At 41.4% G+C, this 24,023-nt stretch overlaps 2 protein-coding genes and 1 pseudogene across 2 annotated transcripts; 1 reads left to right on the top strand and 2 right to left on the bottom strand.

Annotated features, from left to right (window-relative positions):
* Window positions 1-4,463: 4,463 nt before the first annotated feature.
* On the bottom strand, window positions 4,464-5,514 carry LOC139815683 (transcription initiation factor TFIID subunit 11-like). The gene is made up of 3 exons (XM_071782751.1): window positions 5,433-5,514; window positions 5,254-5,350; window positions 4,464-5,179 (listed from the first exon to the last, which is right to left on the bottom strand). The coding sequence occupies exons 1-3, from the start codon at window positions 5,472-5,474 to the stop codon at window positions 5,046-5,048; spliced, it is 273 nt and encodes a 90-aa protein (XP_071638852.1). The 5' UTR covers window positions 5,475-5,514; the 3' UTR covers window positions 4,464-5,045.
* A 5,852-nt stretch (window positions 5,515-11,366) lies between these two features.
* Window positions 11,367-13,844, bottom strand: LOC139816273 (uncharacterized). The gene is made up of 2 exons (XM_071783683.1): window positions 11,498-13,844; window positions 11,367-11,447 (listed from the first exon to the last, which is right to left on the bottom strand). Exons 1-2 carry the CDS (start codon window positions 13,739-13,741, stop codon window positions 11,367-11,369), a joined length of 2,325 nt encoding a protein of 774 aa, XP_071639784.1. The 5' UTR covers window positions 13,742-13,844.
* A 1,345-nt stretch (window positions 13,845-15,189) lies between these two features.
* LOC139816274 (uncharacterized) lies at window positions 15,190-16,451 on the top strand (annotated as a pseudogene).
* The last annotated feature ends 7,572 nt before the right edge of the window (window positions 16,452-24,023 follow it).

Below are 24,023 nucleotides of genomic sequence, written 5' to 3' on the forward strand. Positions count from 1 at the left end.
GAGGAAGGAAAAAATAAAAAGAATCCGTTTATTGAGAGAGAGATTGCGTTTCGTGATTTATGTAATTAAGAAAATTTAGATTGGGCAGAACTATACAAAGAATACCAACATTTGTTGCATAGGGGAAGGGAAACTGCCCTAAAACTTTCCCAGTATTCGTGAACAAAATTATACATTTGTAATAGAAAAATAAAATATGAGTAAAATAAATGTATCAAATACACAAAAGAAAAAATGAATGGTTATCGTACAGTCCTTTCTTTTGAATTATGAAAAAAGAAATATATTTCTTATATTCCTTGATAGAATTCTGTATCATTAGACAATGTTATTTATAAAAGGAATTGAACTTAGTATGTACGCATATAATGTATATTGACGAAGTCAAGCTCAGAATTAGTTGTTAGTTATCAAAGAAAGGATCGTTCAAAACATCGACATAACTCAAATTAAAAACATGAATATCAGTGTAGATATAATTCAAACAATCAGGGAAATAATGCATCAATCGTTTAGTTAAATCATAAATAATGGTTATCGGCCTTGTGGATAATATTCTTCGTGATTTGAATGTTAACTGAGTATTACAAAACTTGAGTATAAATCACGACAAAGGAATATTTTACCTCATGAGCTTTTACTACGACACGAGCGATAATTACGACAAGAGCAACTACAAAGGCAATGAATGCAACACAAGCATTTAATACGATACGGGTAATAATTTTCAAATGAGTGTATTGAATTACACTTTTAAGAGGCCTTCCTCTTTGATTGACACATTAACTCACCATAGAATAAACGTAATATTAGATAATTAATAATTCGCAAAATAATCACTAGGATAATATAAAGTAATTGAGTAAGAGATTTTATCGCAACGCAAGCAAACGGTTATTTGATAATGTTATTACAACGCCTGAAACGATTTATATGTATTTCGCAAGTAAAACATTCTAAGTTAGTAGTGAATGTAACGAATGTACGCAAGGGCTCTCGCTTCGGACGCGGCAACCAATGCCAGCCGTCGCAATCTGCACTACGTGCAAATTCGCGGCAAGTCACTCGGAACGATTTCCGAGTGACCGAAAATGGTCTCTTTGACGTTCCCTTTTGCAACCAGGTAAGTAGCATTAGTACTAGAATCAATTTTATTAATTCTCCTTTTTTTTCAGGTACCGGGTCTTCGCGGGATCGTCTCGCCCAATCAATGGACTGGTGAACATCGTCGGTGAGTATCCGAACGGTAAGTATATAAAATAAGAGGTAATGCATAATGTTGCATAAAATACGACTAATCGTACTTGTCTCGACAAGGAAAACATAAAATAAAAGTTATACAATGCAAATTCGCGCTTCACGACACTGTCTCGCTTCGCGGAGCTACGCTCGCTTCCTATTGGTCGGTTCGTCGCGCTTATCGGAAAAGGTTGCGCCTAGCGCTCTCATTGGCCCTGGGCCTCGCAAAATCATAAATCAATCTAAAACTTTGGAAAATTATATCGAATTGCCAGGAATCGCTCCTATTGGCTATCGCTGTGTCGAGAATACTCAAAACTGACAAATCTAACGCAACTAGCGCTATTCTCAATAAAATGGACCGGGATGAGTCCCATTGGTTCTCGTTCGTAGGCATTTCGCCTTTACTGTCAAACTTTTAATAAAACACAAAAAATGAATATAAAATATTAAAGTATGGGCTCGTTTGGCCCTCGCTCGCGCTCTTCGCACTCGCTTTCGCAAAACATGCGTCGAGAGGTTTTAAGGGTCCTCGGGAACCACTCTGGGATCTATCTCGAGGCTAAGTAATAGGATGTATAAAGTATAAAGGGTGAAAATCATGCTGACGGTTTGTACGTCTGGAAAGTTAATAATTATTGGTAGGAATATGATAAGGGTGACCACTAGGTATTCCTTGAACTTCATCTTTGCGATATTGAATCTTTCTTATGCCTGGTAATACGGTACGGCTTTGGTAACATTGGAATACGCTAGCAGTAGAATATAGACTATTGATATAGCGAATAAAGAGAAAATGAATGCTAGGACTATTATCCTGTACTTGTCTGAATCCATAATTGAACGTTGGCCTGTGATTGGCTCTTTTGCTGAATCTACTTTCATACTTTTGATAATGTAACCCGTCTCTGACTCGAAATGTTATTGGCTCTAAGATGTTGAAACTTGTTTCTTTTTAATTTGAATTTAATGTAATGTAGTTCGGTAGGTAGGGATCTGAATAAGGATATCAGGTATGATAAACATATATATATTCTTACAAAATACGCTCGCTCTTCGAGTGGTTATCAAAACATGCACAATCGTAATGTTATATAAGAAATGAAATAAAATAATAATAAAAAATAGAATAAAATGATATGAAATAAATCATCGGTCCTTTGCTCGGACTCTTTCCTCAATTGCACATGCGTTAATGCTAAAGTTGATAAAAGTCGTATAAAAATGTTTGTGTTATATCGCGCACGGAACTCGTCTATTGGTCCGGCGCCCCGGCTTGGCTCAACAGGCCAAAGTCGTTGTTGTCGTTCCCGGTGTCCTTTGGTTGGCCGGTTCCTCCCTGGGATGCCTCGCAAATACCAGCGGGCTGTGTCTGCGCCTCGCCGTGTCCAGCGGGCTGTGTTTGCGCCTCGCCGTGTCCAGCGGGCTGCGTGTCGATCGGCTGACCTCTTTCGAGGCGTATGGCCTCAGAAATAATCTCCTCGATGGGCGAGAGGATCTGCGTGCTCGCGACGCTCTCGAAGCTGCAGTCCTCCTCGCCTTCGATGTTCTGTAGGTCGGGATTGGTCGTTTCCCCCGGCTTGTTCAACGGCTCCGCCATGCCCTGCGCTGAGTCCGACGTCTGGGCTGCCTTGGTTGGCTGGTGCTCTCCGCCGCCGTGTTCGGAGGTCGACGCTGAAATTGGTGGTACAGCCATCGATTTCAAGGTTATGTTGTAACGCCAGACAAGCGTCGTAATTGTAAAGATTTCAAGTTGAATCAACTCATACGATGAGCTTACGATAGCAATTACGACGAGCGTTACGACCGCTTACGGTGAACATTACGATAGATGTAGTTGTTACAGTAAACATGTAAACATTACCGCACTGTTTCGACTCGTGTGTGGAATCGGCCATCCGTCGCACAGATGACGCGCGCGCAATGGGCCACTTTCCACGCACTTTGTAATATAAAATAGGGTGTGTAACACGTGCGGGTTGAGAATTGGACACTTGTGTGGGTGATCGCACTCGTGTCCAATTCTCAACTTCTCCCACTTGTTACACAAATAACTATTATATAGATATATATTGGCATAGATATACGCGGTTTACGACGACTTCATTGCTTACGATCACGATCAAAGCGTTACGATGATGTAGTTGTAGCCTATCAGTTCTTCTACAACTGATTAGCGCTCAATTTAATTATTTATTATTTATTGCCGAACCAAATTATTTATTTACCATTTATTTATTATTATTTATTATTATTTATTATCATTTATTATTATTTATTATTATTTATTATCATTTATTGCCAGATAAATTAGTAGAGCTCTGCCAGCCGAAGGACCCCGGCCGCGGCAGGTGAAGGATAAAATAATCCTGTCTCAATTTTAACGTACATGTTTTAATAAATTTCTAAAAATTAAGAAGTCGATCTAGAAGCCAAAAAGAAGAATCTCGACAGCACCTAACGTGGCGCAAGTGTGGATCGCATTAGAAACTCAGTCAAATCCAGACCTGCGCCCGTTCAATTTTATGTAAATGCCATATTAGGCGCGGACATGGCCCTGATATGGCTCTTTCCAGTTTTTAGAATAAGGCTGTGGCGTGGCAAACTTGCATGGCGCTGACAAGTGTCGTGGCGCTGGCAAGGCAATTTCTACCAGGGCACATATAAACTTATATAGTCATATAAGATTATATATGATCAGATCATAATGTTATTGCATCTCAAAGTATCCGATAGATGGCATCCGACGGAATCTGATTCTCGTATTTAAAATTTGATGAACAGTGGTATAAGAACGGTATCAGACACGGCAGTGTCGTGCTAAGTTGCGCCAAGTTATGTAAATCGTGGAACGGCACAACTTTTGTATCATGGAGTTCATTTTTATAATAAAGTAGCATATTTGAAAAATAACATTTGAAAACAACAATTTTCTGCAGTGGATGGACACCGGATCGGATCAGATCTACTCATGTCTGATTGGATCTGAGCAGATATAATAGATTATTCTCGTTACATATCTGACTCTATCCTTTAGGATCGGATCAGATCTACTCATGTTTGATTGGATCTGATCAGATAGGGCCAATATTTTGATCAAACCAGATCTGAGTGGATTGGATCTGATGAGATCTGCTCAAATCTGTTCAGATCTCTTCCATTTTTTCCCGGGTAGCAACAAAATATAAAACGTTACATTAGTTTCTATTTAAAAATGCTATAAAGATTATACATCATGAAGATCTTGACTGTGTATAAAAATATAACTAATTGTAAGCTGTAAGAAATTACATATAGATAACTAAAAGTTATCATCAGACTTTCTTATCACATAAGAAATATTATTGTATTCATGAAACTCCCGAAATATGAATATGCGTATGTTACATATGATTGCATGTGTGTGTACTGAGTTTATAATAAAATATTTTGCTATTTGCCTGCTCTATGTGCTTTAATAATAATTGTTAATAATAACTGTTTAAAATTGATAATCATTATGTATTAATAAAATTTGCTTACGATATAAAAATACGTGACTATGTTCGACTTAATTTACGTGAAGATGAAAAATATAAAACGATTGCTAGTAAAACATTTACCACATATTTATAAATTTTAACTAACTGCCGATAACGCTTTGAATGTAAAAGCTGAATAGCCATAGTACTTTAATACGTAAAAAGCCCAGTTTTGATCATTGAGCGAATTACATAATTTATATTTAGATTACGCTCATAAAATCTAATATCGGTAGGCTTCTATAAGAGAAGCATTGTATTAATATGTCGCAAATATTGGACTAATCATAGCCTGAAAAAAGCTTTGTGCGCTCGACCATTCGGTATTTGACCCTGTAGTCTTAATCTGCGGACAGCTTCTCTCAAGTGCTTTGGTTGTAATGGACCAGTTTCATTCTGGACCTCCATAACATCTAAAGCTATACAACAAGCACAATATAATCTAGAATTAAATTCCAATATTCTAACTGTACTTATAAGAAAGAGCTCGTACCTTCTTCAACAATCTCGCCAACAAATACCTTAGCAATTCCCGACATAGCTATGACAACGTTCTGAGACACTGAACAGCCTGTTATGGTTTGCATAATCTGTGAAACATATTTAGTATAATACTTCTTTAATGGAACGGCTATTTCTTTTGTAAATAACGACTAAAAATAAGGTGCGTACCCTCTTTATAGCTGCTTTTGGAAATGCAGATCGTCTGTACATCTCGTATCTGTCCAATTGATCTTCAGTGAAGTTGGATACTAGTACTCTGTTGTTGCGGCCCCGATTAATATAACAATAAATAGTATTAAGAATAAAGACCGCGAAGAACAATAGGGAACGCGACCGCGAAAGCCCGAAAGAATTACGCAACGCCGAATTAGCAAGAGATGAGTTGCGCGATCGGCCCAGATACGATCGAGCAACTCAGCGATATCGAAGGACAGGACGAGGAGTCAAAAGGAAGCGACAACAGGAGACGAGAGGGCAATGTGTGTCGGGCAGCGACGAACGGGTCTTGTACGAAATAAGTTGTAAAGGCGAAGTAATTAGTAAAAGTCGTGTTTATTGCATCCAAAAGTGTTAGTCATTTGCCTCCCGCCTCCTCCTTGGAAAGATCGAATCCAAGTGTCCCAAAAAAGGGCACAACAAATGGTGGCAGCGTGAGGGATCCAGTGGCAGGACGGGAACGGCAGCTGAAACAGAAAAATAAGTGAATCAGTGAGGCAGTGCAACATCCTCAACGGAGACACAGGCAGCCAGATTCAAAAACAGCGGACAACACGGTAGCGGCCGACGAGGGACAAGCGAGCAGCGTAACCCGAGAAGGCGCCGACCTACCTCAACGGAGGCTCACCGACAGATAAGGCGGCACGAGCACCGACCAGCAACATGCGACTAGCGACCGTAATGTAAGTCGATTAAGCAAATTATGTAAAGCGCAATCACCGTAGATGTCGGAAAACGAAAATCCACCTGCGGAACTAAACTAATCGTGGCTCTATAGCAAGACGTCACGACGAGCGCGTAGAAATAGACCGTTAAGCCCCGTGCAAACGACCAAAGAAGTCGTAAGCGATAATCGCGAAACCGTGTGTTGTGCCCTCCTTTTACGGCGGGACACAATGGGATCGTTTATCCACGGAGGAGGCGGGATTGATTATCAACACTTTTCAATAAATGACAACTTTAATAAATCCACTCTGAGTTACAATCGTTATTCGCGTTTGATGCCCGTTACTGCTCTGCTCCCTGACTCCGATTGCCCCCTCGTCTCCTGTTGTTGCTTCCTTTTGAATCCTCGTCTTGTCCTTCAATATCGCTGAGTTGCTCGATCGTATCTGGGCCGATCGCGCAACTCATCTTTTGCTGATTCGGCGTTGCGTAATTCTCTCGGGCTTTCGCGGTCGCGTTCCTTATTGTTATTCTCGGTCTTTCTTAATACTATTCTTATTTTATTATTACATTTTAATTGGGGCCGCAACATCCCTCCCCCTTTGAGAGAAGGAAACTACGGTCTGTAGTTTTCGTTACAATTTTTTTCGCTGCTTATCCTATTTCTATTTTTATTTTAGGGTGGTTTATTTTCTTTATTATTTTTGTTTCTGAGGTTACATTCTTCTTATTTTCTAGTATAGTATCGCTGAGTCGCCCTGTACGTGCGGTCGGGCGCTTGCTCGTTTCTTATGTCTTTTTATTACATAGATGATTATTCCTACTATGCTTAATATAATTAGTAACGTAAGTGTCGATCCTACAGGATATATGACACAGGGATTTTTTATTAGGGTGTCTTGGGATTTTTCCAATTCTTTATTTATGTCGCTTATTTCTAGACTTAATTCCATTAATTCGTTCGGATTCCTAATTACAGGTTCTAATCTAATTTCTTTTTTCGCTTGTTCGTTAATATTTTTATTTTTGTTTGTTAGCGTTAGGTTAAAATCTGCTAAGTGCATTTCTATTTGTCTCATAGTCGTTTGTCTTTTTGTTTTTATAATAATGTCGGGAGTGGTTAGTTTACAATTTTCGATTATACTTAGTTTTCCTGTTCTTTCTATTTCTATTTTTTGTTCTGCCTGTTCATTACATTGAATCGTCAGCTGTTGTTTTTTCGGCGTTGAGAATAGCCACGTTTGTGGTTCGCTTAATGTTATCCATAAGGTTACGTTTGACATTATTTGACGTTTCTCGCAGGCGTTTACATATCCTGGCGTTTTTACGTAAACTTGTACTTCGCATGGTGCGTCGGCTTTTACAAAATATACCGGGTAGTTTCGGTTACATACATATTTTACTCCGTTTCGTTTATAGTCGTTTAAATCGCGTTCCTCTAGCGTTATGTAATTATGATTCTCTTTATCTATTGCTAATATGTTGTGAGTAATTCTTAGGAATGTGAAAATATTCGCGTGGTTATGGACAGGTAATGGTGTCGTTTTTATTATGTCATACACGGGGTATGCTACCACGGGAAATTTGATTATCGTATAAATGTTCGGTTTATCATAATATGCGTTAATTTCTACATAGTTTTGTATCTCGTTCCAATTTTCTAATCTAGTTTTAAAAGGAAAGTGGGATCCATGCGTCAATTGTGACGTTGCCTCTTTTAGTTCGGTTATTATTTTTTCTATTGGTAATAGGCGGGTGAGTATTACTCCTTCCCGCGAATATGTGAGGTAGTCTATCGTGTCCTTCACGTCTTCCATTAGATCCTCTGTAATTGTGGTTAGTATTAAAAGCTGATCGTCTATTTCTTCTCTTTTGGCGTATAGTGCTGTGTCCAGCTGTATCCGTCTCGTGACGTTCGTCATCAATCGTTCGTTGTGGTATAACGATTTTTCTAAGGCCTCCATGTGGCCTATCGTGGCATTTATCACCTTTAATTGGCTTTTTGCGGTGTGCCGTAGAGTCTGTTGCTGATTTTGTATCAGTTCAAGCTGCTCCTGTATGTGTTATGCGTCGTCGGCATCCATAGAGCCGAACAGCGTTTTGCTGATCGTGTCGATCGCGTCTATTAACCCTCGCTTATTGTTATTTGTTTTATATATAGTCTGTAATCGCGTTAACAATTGCGTTAATTTTTTGTTATTTTTCTCTATCGTATGGAGAATGTTTTTGCACGTCTGCTGCGTGTCATTTGCGATTATCGTTTCGCATACTTCTTCGGCTTGCTGTAGAAATTCCTGAAGTTGGTGATATCGGTTTCCTAGGGCTGCTACGTCGATTTTAATCGTTAATTTCCAAGTAGCTTCTACCTGTTGCAATATTCCGGTTCTCTCAAAGTATATTCCCGGCTCGCTGCTGAATTGTCGTATCTCGTACGATGGTGCTGTCTCAGGTTTCGCTTTTTTCGCGAAGTGCTGGACGACGATCAGCGTCCTGTAAGATAAGGACTCATGTTACCTTTCTTCGAATTTTTACCTTGGCTTGATCATGCCTTCTCCTCGCGTTTTTTCTCTCCTCGCGCGTTTAGTTGCTCTTGCGACGTGGTTTAGAGAGTACTTTTTGTTTGCGCTAATTATGAGGTGCCGTCTGTGTAACCGTTTTTTTTGTCCCGACGACGTGCGACGCATGTTGGCGCACGTATTGGCTACGCGCTGCTCGTGCGGGTGTCGTGAGTGAGGGTGCCGCGCTTAGTGCGCGGATGGCGGCGAATTTGGGTTCGGGGCCGACGTCGCCCCCTCCCTCCTACGCAGAAGCGTTGCTAACGCCCCCGGATTCCTCCTGGATGCGTCTCCTCTACCCCCTGGAGGTCACATTGGATGTGGCCACCGGACGTCGTGTGGTGCGACGTGTTTGATGTTCGGTAAGTACTTATTATCTAATTTTCGTTAGTTTTTACTATCGCCTATTTTCTCTTGCCTACTTTCTATTGCTTGTTTTTGTTCTCTTACGCTGTTTTTACTGTTCTATAAAGGGCTTTAATCGGTTTACGTGTACTCGCGTGGTTTTCCGTCCCTTTCTGATCGTGTAATTGACGTCTGAATGTTTTTCGATTACTTCATATGGTCCTATCCACGGGGATTCTAATTTTTTCGATCTCACTCTACGCACCGTTTCGTCGTGCAAGAGAACTTTGTCTCCCACTCGGAAAATGATTTCTTTTGTCTTCTTATCATACGTCTCCTTGGCCTTAGATTTTTCGTTTCGCAAATGTTCCTTTGCAACTCGTTGTGTTGCTCTTAATTTTTCTTTTAGCTCTTGCGCGTAATCGTCATAAGTATACGTTGGTTTCGGTGGTTGCGACAGTGCCGTCGGTAGTGTCGCTCGGTGCCCGTATACTAATTCAAAGGGTGTAAACCCGGTCGCTGTGTGTGGCGTCGTGTTATACGCGAACATTGCGTATGGCGTCCATTCGTCCCAGTCTGTCTGGTCCGCGTTAATATAATGTCGCAAGTATTCGGCTAATGTTCTATGAGAGCGTTCCAATGCTCCATTACTCTCGGGATGGTAGGCCGTTGTTTGAATTTTTTCTATCTTCAATAATTTACACGTGCTTTTAAATATCTCGCTAAGGAAATTCGTTCCTCTATCCGTCAGTATTTTGTCGGGGATACCGTATTCAAAGATAATCTTTGTGACGAATTCTTTCGCAATTGTATTCGCTTCTTGATTAGGTACGGGTATCGCCTTACTGAATTTTGATAAATTATCCTGAAACATGAGGATATATTTATTTCCGTTTTCGGTCACCGTCAGTGGTCCTACTATATCTAGAGCACATTTTTCGAACGGTTTGTCCGCGGTGTCTGTTATTACTAAGGGTGCTTTATTTTTTCGCGATAACTTGTTCTTCTGACATAGTTCGCATTTGTTAATGTAATCTTCGACGTCTCGGGTTAATCCTCTCCAATTATGCGTCAACCTTATTCGGTTTATGGTGCGTTCCACACCCTGATGTCCTCCTACAGGTGCATCATGGTATTCGTATAATATACGTTGCTTCTCTTCTTCTGTGTATTTTCTTTCGCTCTCCTCTTCGTTATTCTCTTCCTTCTCTATCTTGTTGATATCTGTCGGCACATGTCGACTCAGCGCATCCGCGTTTCTATTCTCTTGACCGGCCTTGTGTACGATAGTGTAATCGTATTCTTCTAATTTCAACCTCCATCGGATTAATCGTGATCCGGGGTCCTTTACGTTAAATAGCCAACACCAATGATTTATGGTTTGTCACTATGGTAAATTTTGTTCCATAAACGTATGGTCGGAAGTGTTTCACCGCCCATACTATCGCTAGTAATTCTTTCTCGGTAGTATTATAATTTTGCTCGGCTTTAGATAGTACTCTGCTCGCATACGCCACGGGTTGATCTTGACCTATCTTTCCCTGTGACAGTATGGCTCCTATTGCGTAATCTGACGCGTCGGTCGTAACTACAAATTCTTGGGAGAAGTCCGGGTATTTTAATACCGGTGCTGTAGTTAATTTTTTTTTAAGTATTTCAAATGCGTTTTGATGTTCTGCGTTTCACTCGAATTTGATATCTTTGCTGGTCATTTTTGTGAGTGGCTTGGCGATTGCTGAAAAATCTTTAATAAATCTTCGATAATATCCGGCTAATCCTACGAAAGCCTGGATGTCCTTTACCTTTGTTGGTCTTGGGAAGCTTTTTACTGCTTCTAATTTTGAAGGGTCTGGCGAGATTCCGTTTTCTGTTATTACATGTCCGAGATACGTCACTTCTTTCCGAAGGAATTCGCATTTATCGGGCTGTAATTTCAAATTATAGTTTCTCAGTCTTTTTAGCACTTCATTTAATCTCTTATTGTGCTCTTGTAAACTTGCTCCGTATACTATTATATCGTCTAGATAGACTAAGCATTGTAATCCTACTAGTCCTGCTAAAACGGCTATTATTGCTCGTTGAAATGTCGCTGGGGCATTTTTCAATCCAAAAGGCATTCGATTATACTCGTAATGTCCGTATTGTGTCGAGAACGCTGTTTTTTCTTTATCTTCTTCTTCCATCGGGATTTGATGATATCCCGAGGCGAGGTCTAGCGTGGTAAAATATTTTGCTTTTCCCAGTTGGTCTAGGATATCGGTTATGTTTGGCAATGGGAAGGAATCTCCCTCTGTTAGGTCGTTCACAAACCGAAAATCTATTACCCACTCTCAGTTTTAATTTTCCTGATGCGTCTCTTTTCTTCGGTACTACTAGCAACGGCGCATTCCACGGGCTCGTGCTAGGTCTAATAATTCCGTTTTTCAACATCTCTTTCACTTGTCTATTCACTTCTTCCTTGTGCTTTTCTGGCAAACGGTACGGTCGGACATTGACCGGTACGCTGCCCGCCTTCGTGGTAATCTTATGCGCGACGATATCAGTGCATGTCAGTGGTTCTCCTTCCACATGCAATACATCGCTGTAATCTCTGCAAATTTTCATAATGGCTTTCTTTTCTTCTTCGTTTAAGTGTTGTGTGCGTATCAATTTTTCGACTTTTTCGCTACGCGGCATTGTTTCTTCTGCTTTGTCTACTTGGTTTACTTCTATCTCTTTTGCTTCTTCTTGCTCTAACTCTTCTAATGTTACTTGCGGCATTAGCATTTCGACTGTCTTCTCCGTCGTATTTAGTATGCTTGCCGGACATAGAAAGTTTTCTGGCATCACTAGGCAATTTCCTATGAACACTCCTGGCATTGTCTCTTCTGCTTGTATTATTCCTAGTGAATTTTTATCGGTCGCGACTTGTACTATTGTCTCGCTTCGCGGTTTCAAAACCATTTTCTTATACGGGTATAATTTTAATGTGCTATTCCCTATGCGTATTGCGCTCGATTCGTAACTATATGACGCTCGATGTTTCTTTATAAAATCTACGCCTAGTATTCCGTCGTATTCTATCGGAAAATCATCCTTGACGTCATATATCGTGTGCTTGATCTTTCTATCTTTCAAGTTAATAGTTGCTGTAAATTTTCCAATCGTATGGGCTTTATGACCTGTTACTCCTGTAAGGGCCATTTTATCCTCTTCTATCATTGTTTCGCCTTTCAAATGTTTTACTTTTATTATTGATACGGCCGCTCCGGTATCGAACAGTAAATTTGTTTTTTCGCGCTTCGCTTCTCGCATGGGCAGAGTGATTAAGTCCAGCCCTGCATGCTTTCGCGGCTTGTTCGTCAGGTGTGACACCTGATACTCTAACGCCGGTCGGCGCTGCTTTGTGTCCTCTTTATCTTCCTCATCGCTATTCGCGGCTGAATTACTGTCCTTTTTTCTCGGGCCATTCGTTTTCGGGTGAAAATTTTTATTTTGTCTTTGCGGATTATTAGGTTTGTTGTGATTCGTCCTTTCTTTATTTGGTCGACCATTTAACAACCAACATTCTTCGCGCATGTGTCCTGCCTTCTTGCAGTAATTGCAGACTTTATCTATCGCGTTTACGCGGGGTGTCCTATCGGGTTTCGGTAAGGAGAAACGGTTCGCATATCTATTGGTACGACATTCCCTTCCGAGGTGTCCGTATTTTCCGCATTTTTGGCATTGTACTATCGATCGGTTATCGCGCGGTTGCGGCGAGTACGCATAATTATTTTTGGGACGCGGCGGAATTCCACTCGGCCCGTTTACTTTTTCTTCGGCGCTCGCTCCGGCAATCGCTTCTTGCAATGTTGCGAAATGCTGAGCTCGGACAAGTAACTTGATCTCGTCTCTCAATCCTAATTGAAAATTCTGTAATGCCTGTTGTTGAATCGTTTCTAATATAGTTCGCTTGCTTTCTATGGCGTGATTTCTTCCCTCTATCATGGAGTCGTATAGCTCCATCGCTAGCTTATCGGCTCTTAATCCGAATGCTCTTGCATTTTCTCCGGGTTTTTGCTTGAGTGTATTAAACTCTAGTTGTAAGTGTGTTGTGCTTTTGCGGCTCAAATAGCAAACTTCTAATTCCTTCTTTAGTTGTGCAAAATCTCTTATCTCTCGCGTTTGAAAGTCTATCATCGCTCTTCCTTTTAGCTTTGTGCATAGCACTGCTTCTAATAGCGTTCCTTCTTCCATAGGATTTATGTTTTTCATTGCATATGACGCGGCGCTTAAGAATTTTTGTAGTTTACTCGAGGTTCCGTCGAACTCGGGTATCATGTCTCGTGCCTCTTTTAAACGTAGATATCCGATTGCGCGTTCCGCTTGGTTCCGAATATCGTATGACGTTCTTCCGTACGTTACTTTGAACGGGAGGTTACTTGGCTCGCGTCTCGCGTGAAATTCGCGGCGTTCAGGATTCGCCGTTTCTAGTTGATTTACGCGATCTTGTAAGTTGCGGATTCCGTTTAATATCTCGTCGAGAATGGAATCTCTATCGTCTCGCGGCGGTCCGGCCCGTGCGGGTATCCGGTTACGGTGATTCGCCGGGGTGCCTCTTTGTGATAGCACTAGATTAAGACGGTTTATTTCTTCGTCTATTTCCTCTGGGGTTATCGGCGCGTTGTCATTTACGTTATTCGCGTCGTGGTTGCTATTTGTTGCTTCCGCCATCTCGATTACGTTCACGTGTCTCGGGGCAGAATAATACTCTTGCGGGTCAAATACGCTGCTATCATACGAGGTCAATGAGAACTCTCGTCTGTGTGTTCGCCTACTGGTCGTACTGTTCGCGTCTTCGGATTGTGCGTGCGCGTGTGAGGGGTGAAGTCTTTTTGTCGGGGCAGTTATTTTGTCCTATTACTCTCGCGTCTAAAATTATAACGGAATCGTCGATTTGTTCGCGTTTGATTACGCTGTTCGGGTGTAATTCCGGTTCTGATTCGCTTTCGCTTGAGTAGTATTCGTCTAAATTTCTACGCACGGTTTCGCGATTATCGCTTACGACTTCTTCGGTCGTTTGCACGGGGCTTAACAGTCTATTTCTACGCGCTCGTCGTGACGTCTCGCTATGGAGCCACGATTGGTTTAGTTCCGCAGGTGGATTTTCATTTTCTGACATTTACGGTGATTGCGCTTTACATAATTTGCTTAATCGACTTACATTACGGTCGCTAGTCGCATGTTGTTGGTCGGTGCTCGTGCCGCCTTATCTGTCGGTGAGCCTCCGTTGAGGTAGGTCGGCGCCTTCTCGGGTTACGCTGCTCGCTTGTCCCTCGTCGGCCGCTACCGTGTTGTCCGCTGCTTTTGAATCTGGCTGCCTGTGTCTCCGTTGAGGATGTTGCACTGCCTCACTGATTCACTTATTTTTCTGTTTCAGCTGCTGTTCCCGTCCTGCCAATGGATCCCTCACGCTGCCACCATTTGTTGTGCCCTCCTTTTACGGCGGGACACAATGGGATCGTTTATCCACGGAGGAGGCGGGATTGATTATCAACGCTTTTCAATAAATGACAACTTTAATAAATCCACTCTGAGTTACAATCGTTATTTGCGTTTGATGCCCGTTACTGCTCTGCTCCCTGACTCCGATTGCCCCCTCGTCTCCTGTTGTCGCTTCCTTTTGAATCCTCGTCTTGTCCTTCAATATCGCTGAGTTGCTCGATCGTATCTGGGCCGATCGCGCAACTTATCTTTTGCTGATTCGGCGTTGCGTAATTCTTTCGGGCTTTCGCGGTCGCGTTCCCTATTGTTATTCTCGGTCTTTCTTAATACTATTCTTATTTTATTATTACATTTTAATTGGGGCCGCAACACGTGCGTAGAAATTTAGACGCGTACTACTCAAGCGAAAGCGAATCAGAACCGGAATTACACGAACAGCGTAATCGAACGCGAACAATTCGACGATTCCGTTATAATTTTAGAGAGTAATAGGACAAAATAACTGCCCCGACGAAAACAGACTCCACCCCTCACACGCGCACGCACAATCCGAAGACGCGGACAGTACGACCAGTAGGCGAACACACAGACGAGAGTTCTCATTGACCTCGTATGATAGCAGCGTATTTGACCCGCAAGAGGATTATTCTGCCCCGAGACACGTGAACGTAATCGAGATGGCGGAAGCAACAAATAGCAACCACGACGCGAATAACGTAAATGACAACGCGCCGATAACCCCAGAGGAAATAGACGAAGAAATAAACCGTCTTAATCGAGTGCTATCACAAAGAGGCACCCCGGCGAATCACCGTAACCGGATACCCGCACGGGCCGGACCGCCGCGAGACGATAGAGATACCATTCTCGACGAGATATTAAACGGAATCCGCAACTTACAAGATCGCGTAAATTAACTAGAAACGGCGAATCCTGAACGCCGCGAATTTCACGCGAGACGCGAGCCAAGTAACCTCCCGTTCGAAGTAACGTACGGAAGAACGTCATACGATATTCGGAACCAAGCGGAGCGCGCAATCGGATATCTACGTTTAAAAGAGGCACGAGACATGATACCCGAGTTCGACGGAGCCTCGGAATTACAAGAATTCTTAAGCGCCGCGTCATATGCAATAAAAAATATAAATCCCATGGAAAAAGGAACGCTATTAGAAGCAGTGCTATGCACAAAGCTAAAAGGAAGAGCGATGATAGACTTTCAAACGCGAGAGATAAGAGATTTCGCACAACTAAAGAAGGAATTAGAAGTTTGCTATTTGAGCCGCAAAAGCACAACACACTTACAACTAGAGTTTAATACACTCAAGCAAAAACTCGGAGAAAATGCTAGAGCATTCGGATTAAGAGCCGATAAGCTAGCGATGGAGCTATACGACTCCATGATAGAGGGAAGAAATCACACCATAGAAAGCAAGCGAACTATATTAGAAACGATTCAACAACAGGCATTACAGAATTTCCAATTAGGATTGAGAGACGAGATCAAGTTACTTGTCCGAGCTCAGCATTTCGCAACATTGCAAGAAGCGATTGCCGGAGCGAGCGCCGAGGAAAAAGTAAACGGGCCGAGTGGAATTCCGCCGCGTCCCAAAAATAATTATGCGTACTCGCCGCAACCGCACGATAACCGATCGACATTACAATGCCAAAAATGCGGAAAATACGGGCACCTCGGAAGGGAATGTCGTACCAATAGATATGCGATTTCTCCTTACCGAAACCCGATAGGACATCCCGCGTAAACGCGATAGATAAAGTCTGCAATTACTGCAAGAAGGCAGGACACATGCGCGAAGAATGTTGGTTGTTAAATGGTCGACCAAATAAAGAAAGGACGAATCACAACAAACCTAATAATCCGCGAGGACAAAATAAAAATTTTCACCTGAAAACGAATGGCCCGAGAAAAAGACAGTAATTCAGCCGCGAATAGCGATGAGGAAGACAAAGAGTACACAAAGCAGCGCCGACCAGCGTTAGAGTATCAGGTGTCACGAAATCAGGCTGACGAACAAGCCGCGAAAGCATGCAGGGCTGGACTTAATCACTCTGCCCATGCGAGAAGCGAAGCGCGAAAAAATAAATTTACTGTTCGATACCGGAGCGGCCGTATCAATAATAAAAGTAAAACATTTGAAAGGCGAAACAGATAGAAGAGGATAAAATGGCCCTTACAGGAGTAACAGGTCATAAAGCCCATACGATTGGAAAATTTACAGCAACTATCAGACTTGAAAGATAGAAAGATCAAGCACACGATATATGTCGTCAAGGATGATTTTCCGATAGAATACGACGGAATACTAGGCGTACGAGATTTATAAAGAAACATCGAGCGTCATATAGTTACGAGTCGAGCTCAATACGCATAGGGAATAGCACATTAAAATTATACCCGTATAAGAAAATGGTTTTGAAACCGCGAAGCGAGACAATAGTACAAGTCGCGACCGATAAAAATTCACTAGGGATAATACAGGCAGAAGAGACAATGCCAGGAGTGTTCATAGGAAACTGCCTAGTGATGCCAGAAAACTTTCTATGTCCGGCAAGCATACTAAATACGACGGAGAATACAGTCGAAATGCTAATGCCTCAAGTAACATTAGAAGAGTTAGAGCAAGAAGAAGCAAAAGAGATAGAAATAAACCAAGTAAACAAAGCAGAAGAAACAATGCCGCGTAGCGAAAAAGTCGAAAAATTGATACGCACACAACACTTAAACGAAGAAAAAAAACCCATTATGGAAATTTGCAGAGATTACAGCGATGTACTGCATGTGGAAGGAGAACCACTGACATGCACTGATATCGTCGCGCATAAGATTACCACGAAAGCGGGCAGCGTACCGGTCAACGTCCGACCGTACCGTTTGCCAGAAAAGCACAAGGAAGAAGTGAATAGACAAGTGAAAGAGATGTTGAAAAACGGAATTATTAGACCTAGCACGAGCCCGTGGAATGCGCCGTTGCTAGTAGTACCGAAGAAAAGAGACGCATCAGGAAAATTAAAACTGAGAGTGGTAATAGATTTTCGGTTTGTGAACGACCTAACGGAGGGAGATTCCTTCACATTGCCAAACATAACCGATATCCTAAACCAACTGGGAAAAGCAAAATATTTTACCACGCTAGACCTCGCCTCGGGATATCATCAAATCCCGATGGAAAAAGAAGATAAAGAAAAAACAGCGTTCTCGACACAATACGGACATTACGAGTATAATCAAATGCCTTTTGGACTGAAAAATGCCCCAGCGACATTTCAACGAGCAATAATAGCCGTTTTAGCAGGACTAGTAGGATTACAATGCTTAGTCTATCTAGACAATATAATAGTATACGGAGCAAGTTTACAAGAGCACAATAAGAGATTAATTGAAGTGCTAAAAAGACTGAGAAACTATAATTTGAAATTACAGCCTAATAAATGCGAATTCCTTCGGAAAGAAGTGACGTATCTCGGACATGTAATAACAGAAAACGGAATCTCGCCAGACCCTTCAAAATTAGAAGCAGTAAAAAGCTTCCCGAGACCAACAAAGGTAAAGGACATCCAGGCTTTCGTAGGATTAGCCAGATATTATCGAAGATTTATTAAAGATTTTTCAGCAATCGCCAAACCACTCACAAAAATGACCAGAAAAGATATCAAATTCGAGTGGAACGCAGAACAACAAAACGCATTTGAAATACTTAAAGAAAAACTAACCACAGCACCGGTATTAAAATACCCGGACTTCTCCCAAGAATTTGTAGTAACGACCGACGCGTCAGATTACGCAATAGGAGCCATACTGTCACAGGGAAAGATAGGTCAAGATCAACCCGTGGCGTATGCGAGCAGAGTACTATCTAAAGCCGAGCAAAATTATAATACTACCGAGAAAGAATTACTAGCGATAACGTAAAGGACCCCGGATCACAATTAATCCGATGGAGGTTGAAATTAGAAGAATACGATTACACTATCGTACACAAGGCCGGTCAAGAGAATAGAAACGCGGATGCGCTGAGTCGACATGTGCCGACAGATATCAACAAGATAGAGAAGGAAGAGAATAACGAAGAGGAGAGCGAAAGAAAATACACAGAAGAAGAGAAGCAACGTATATTATACGAATACCATGATGCACCTGTAGGAGGACATCAGGGTGTGGAACGCACCATAAACCGAATAAGGTTGACGCATAATTGGAGAGGATTAACTCGAGACGTCGAAGATTACATTAATAAATGCAAACTATGTCAGAAGAACAAGTTATCGTGAAAAAATAAAGCACCCTTAGTAATAACAGACACCGCGGACAAACCGTTCAAAAAATGTGCTCTAGATATAGTAGGACCACTGACGGTGACCGAAAACGGAAATAAATATATCCTCACATTTCAGGACAATTTATCAAAATTCAGTAAGGCGATACCCGTACCTAATCAAGAAGCGAATACAATCGCGAAAGAATTTGTCACAAAGATTATCTTTGAATACGGTATCCCCGACAAAATACTGACGGATAGAGGAACGAATTTCCTTAGCGAGATATTTAAAAGCACGTGTAAATTACTGAAGATAGAAAAAATTCAAACAACGGCCTACCATCCCGAGAGTAATGGAGCATTGGAACGCTCTCATAGAACATTAGCCGAATACTTGCGACATTATATTAACGCGGACCAGACAGACTGGGACGAATGGACGCCATACGCAATGTTCGCGTATAACACGACGCCACACACGGCGACCGGGTTTACACCCTTTGAATTAGTATACAGGCACCGAGCGACACTACCGACGGCACTGTTGCAACCACTGAAACCAACATATACTTATGACGATTACGCGCAAGAGCTAAAAGAAAAATTAAGAGCGACACAACGAGTTGCAAAGAAACATTTGCGAAACGAAAAATCTAAGGCCAAGGAGACGTATGATAAGAAGACAAAAGAAATTAATTTCCGAGTGGGAGACAAAGTTCTCTTGCACGACAAACGGTGCGTAGAGGGAGATCGAAAAAATTAGAATCCCCGTGGGTAGGACCGTATGAAGTAATTGAAAAACATTCAGACGTCAATTACACGATCAAAAAGGAACGGAAAACCACGCGAGTACACGTAAACCGATTAAAGCCCTTTATAGAACAGTAAAAACAGCGCAAAACAACAAAAACAAGCAATAGAAAGTAGGCGATAGAAAGTAGGCGATAGTAAAAACTAAGGAAAATAAGATAATAAGTACTTACCGAACATCAAACACGTCGCACCACACGGCGTCCGGTGGCCACATCCACCGTGACCTCCAGGGGGTAGAGGAGATGCATCCATGTACCCGGGGGTGTTAACAACGCTTCCGCGTAGGAGGGAGGGGGCGACGTCGGCCCCGAACCCAAATTCGCCGCCATCCGCGCACTAAGCGCGGCACCCTCACTCACGGCACCCGCACGAGCAGCGCGTAGCCAGTACGTGCGCCAACATGCGTCGCACGTCGACGGAACAAAAAAACGGTTACACAGCCTGCACCTCATTTTACAATTAGCGCAAACAAATATGTGCTCAGATCTGAACCACGTCTCCAAAGCAACTAAACGCGCGAGGAGAGAAAAAAAACGCGAGGAGAAGGCATTATCAAGCCAAGGTAAAAATTCGAAGAAAGGTAACATGAGTCCTTATCTTACAGGACGCTGATCGTCGTCCAGCACTTCGCGAAAAAAGCGAAACCTGAGACAGCACCATCGTACGAGATACGACAATTCAGCAGCGAGCCGGGAATATACTTTGAGAGAACCGGACAATTGCAACAGGTAGAAGCTACACGGAAACTAGCGATTAAAATCGACGTAGCAGCCCTAGGAAACCGATATCACCAACTTCAGGAATTTCTACAGCAAGCCGAAGAAGTATGGAAACGATGATCGCAAAGGACACGCAGCAGACGTGCAAAAACATTCTCCATACGATAGAGAAAAATAACAAAAAATTAACGCAATTGTTAACGCGATTACAGACTATATATAGAACAAATAATAATAATCGAGGTTTAATAGACGCGATCAGCACGATCAGCAAAACGCTGTTCGGCACTATGGATGCCGACGACGCAAAACACATACAGGAGCAGCTTGAACTGATACAAAATCAGCAACAGACTCTACGGCACACCGCAAAAAGTCAATTAATGGTAATAAATGCCACAATAGGCCACATGGAGGCCTTAGAAAAATCGTTATACCACAACGAACAACTGATGACGAACGTCACAAGACGGATACAGCTGGACACGGCACTATACGCCAGAAGAGAAGAAATAGACGAACAGCTTTTAATACTAACCACAATTACAGAGGATCTAATAGAAGACGTGAAAGACACGATAGACTACCTCACATATTCGCGGGAAGGATTCATACTCACCCGCCTATTACCAATAGAAAAAATAATAACCGAACTAAAAGAGGCAACGTCACAATTGACGCGTGGATCCCACTTTCCATTTAAAACTAGATTAGAAAATTGGAACGAGATACAAAGCTATGTAGAAATTAACGCGTACTATGATAAACCGAACATTTACACGATAATCAAATTTCCCGTGGTAGCATACCCCGTGTATGAAATAATAAGAGCGACACCATTACCTGTCCATAACCACGCGAATATTTTCACATTCCTAAGAATTACTCACAACATATTAGCAATAGATAAAGAGAATCATAATTACATAACGCTAGAGGAACGCGATTTAAACGACTGTAAACAAAACGGAGTAAAATATGTATGTAACCGAAACTACCCGGTATATTTTGTAAAAGCCGACGCACCATGCGAAGTACAAGTTTACGTAAAAACGCCAGGATATGTGAACACCTGCGAGAAACATCAAATAATGTCAAACGTAACCTTATGGATAACATTAAGCGAACCACAAACGTGGCTATTCTCAACGCCGAAAAAACAACAGCTGACAATTCAATGTAATGAGCAGGCAGAACAAAAAATAGAAATAAAAAGAACAGGGAAACTAAGTATAATCGAAAATTGTAAACTAACCACACCCGACATTATTATAAAAACAAAAAGACAAACGACTATGAGACAAATAGAAATGCACTTAGCAGATTTTAACCTAACGCTAACAAACAAAAATAAAAATATTAACGAACAAGCGAAAAAGAAAATTAGATTAGAACCTGTAATTAGGAATCCGAACGAATTAATGGAATTAAGTCTAGAAATAAGCGACATAAATAAAGAATTGGAAAAATCCCAAGACACCCTAATAAAAAATCCCTGTCATATATCCCGTAGGATCGACACTTACGTTAATAATTATATTAAGCATAGTAGGAATAATCATCTATGTAATAAAAAGACATAAGAAACGAGCAAGCGCCCGACCGCATGTACAGGGCGACTCAGCGATACTATACTAGAAAATAAGAAGAATGTAACCTCGGAAACAAATAAAGAAAATAAACCACCCTAACAGAAATAGAAATAGGATAAGCAGCGAAAAATTGTAGCGAAAACTACAGACCGTAGTTTCCTTCTCTCAAAGGGGGAGGGATGTTGCGGCCCCAATTAAAATAACAATAAATAGTATTAAGAATAAAGACCGCGAAGAACAATAGGGAACGCGACAGCGAAAGCCTGAAAGAATTACGCAACGCCGAATCAGCAAGAGATGAGTTGCGCGATCGGCCCAGATACGATCGAGCAACTCAGCGATATCGAAGGACAGGACGAGGAGTCAAAAGGAAGCGACAACAGGAGACGAGAGGGCAATGTGAGTCGGGCAGCGACGAACGGGTCTTGTACGAAATAAGTTGTAAAGGCGAAGTAATTAGTAAAAGTCGTGTTTATTGCATCCAAAAGTGTTAGTCATTTGTCTCCCGCCTCCTCCTTGGAAAGATCGAATCCAAGTGTCCCAAAAAAGGGTACAACACTGTAAAAGAAAAGTTCTCAAAAATATATTCTCAATAGTCAAGCAATAAACTTGTTTGACGTCAAATACGTACTGCATCTTTTCTTTCTCTTCCTCTTCTATCTCTCTTCTACTCTTCTCCTTACTCTCCCGCCTTTCTTTCGTACTGACTGGGTTGGCGCGAGGTATCATAATATTATTACTGAATATATCCTCTGCAGTCTTCGTCTTCCTTCCTGTCAAATTCCTGCTTCACAATCTCTATTGCCTCCACAATCCGGTAGGTAGAATTAGATCCTGTATTTTCAGTCTCTTCAGTATCCGACTGCGATTGAGAGCTCATTGCATCCAACAACTCCGCCTAAGTAATACAGATAATGATTAGTTAACTCTCTTAAAAAATAAGTTATAAAATTTAATTAAATGTTTAATGTTTTTTCTACTAACAGTAAAAATGGAAAAGTTATAAATTTTAAGTAACATCAAAGGAAAAAAAGACGTAAAAAGAAGGAAAATAAAAGAGATAAGTGATTTTGAAGTACAACAGATAGTAAAAGTGAATAAAAGAGAGAAGGAAAACATGTAAAATGTATATATAAAATGAAAAGAGATCATTTTTATCTTTTTCTAACTCTTAAAACTGGAAAAGAATAAAAAATAAGTTGAACCGATAATAATAACTTACGATAATTCCTTCGCGCGTAAACGGGATTGATCTCTTTGGCATCAGCTCCCTGCCGTCAATATATATCATCTAAACGCGCAATCGCAATCGCGCGGCAGAAACGCCTCGTGTAAACAGGCTCCTTGATCTCAGTATCAGCTTCCTGCCGTCAGTCAACTCCTTGATTGATCTCAGTATCAGCTCCCTGCCGTCAATCCCTGCCGTCAATATATATATATATATATATATATATATATATATATATATATATATATACAGGGTGAATTTTAATGGATGTCCCATCCTTTTACCATCAATACTTCATCGAGCATCCTTTTTTTGATAAAGAGCACTTCACTTATATAGAATATGTTAAACTTTACGTCTTCGTTACAAAATGGAAAATTTTTTTATATATATAGAAAGAAAATTGAGACAATTGGCAGATGACAATTGTGAATGGGACATCCATTAAAATTCACCCTGTATATGAAATATATAGAATAGGATAATTATAAGATAATTACATAAAACAATTACCTTGAATTAATCGTCGCGTCGCGTAAAGAGTCACACGGTCGGTCTCGCTCCGCGCGTAGGCGCGTACTACCGTGTCTCTCGATCGATCGAGATAGATTAACTGATGAACTGACTGACAGCGCGCTAAACAAACGCACTGTCTGCACTGCACTGCGCTGCGATACTAACGCGCTAGCCGCCAGTGTCAAAAAAGTGAAAGTAACGTTTCTGATTATATATATGTCATAAGACGTCGGCGTTAGAAGTAGAAGAAGAAGTATCTTAATAAAAATTTTCACATTTGGACTTTGCGTCGCAATATCTCCGCTCGTAGGGCACGGAGCGGAATATTATAAGAGAAACCCCCCCCCCTAATTGGACCCCAAGCTA

Source organism: Temnothorax longispinosus, chromosome 7 (genome assembly GCF_030848805.1).
Source record: "Temnothorax longispinosus isolate EJ_2023e chromosome 7, Tlon_JGU_v1, whole genome shotgun sequence".
Taxonomy (NCBI): Eukaryota; Metazoa; Arthropoda; class Insecta; order Hymenoptera; family Formicidae; genus Temnothorax; species Temnothorax longispinosus.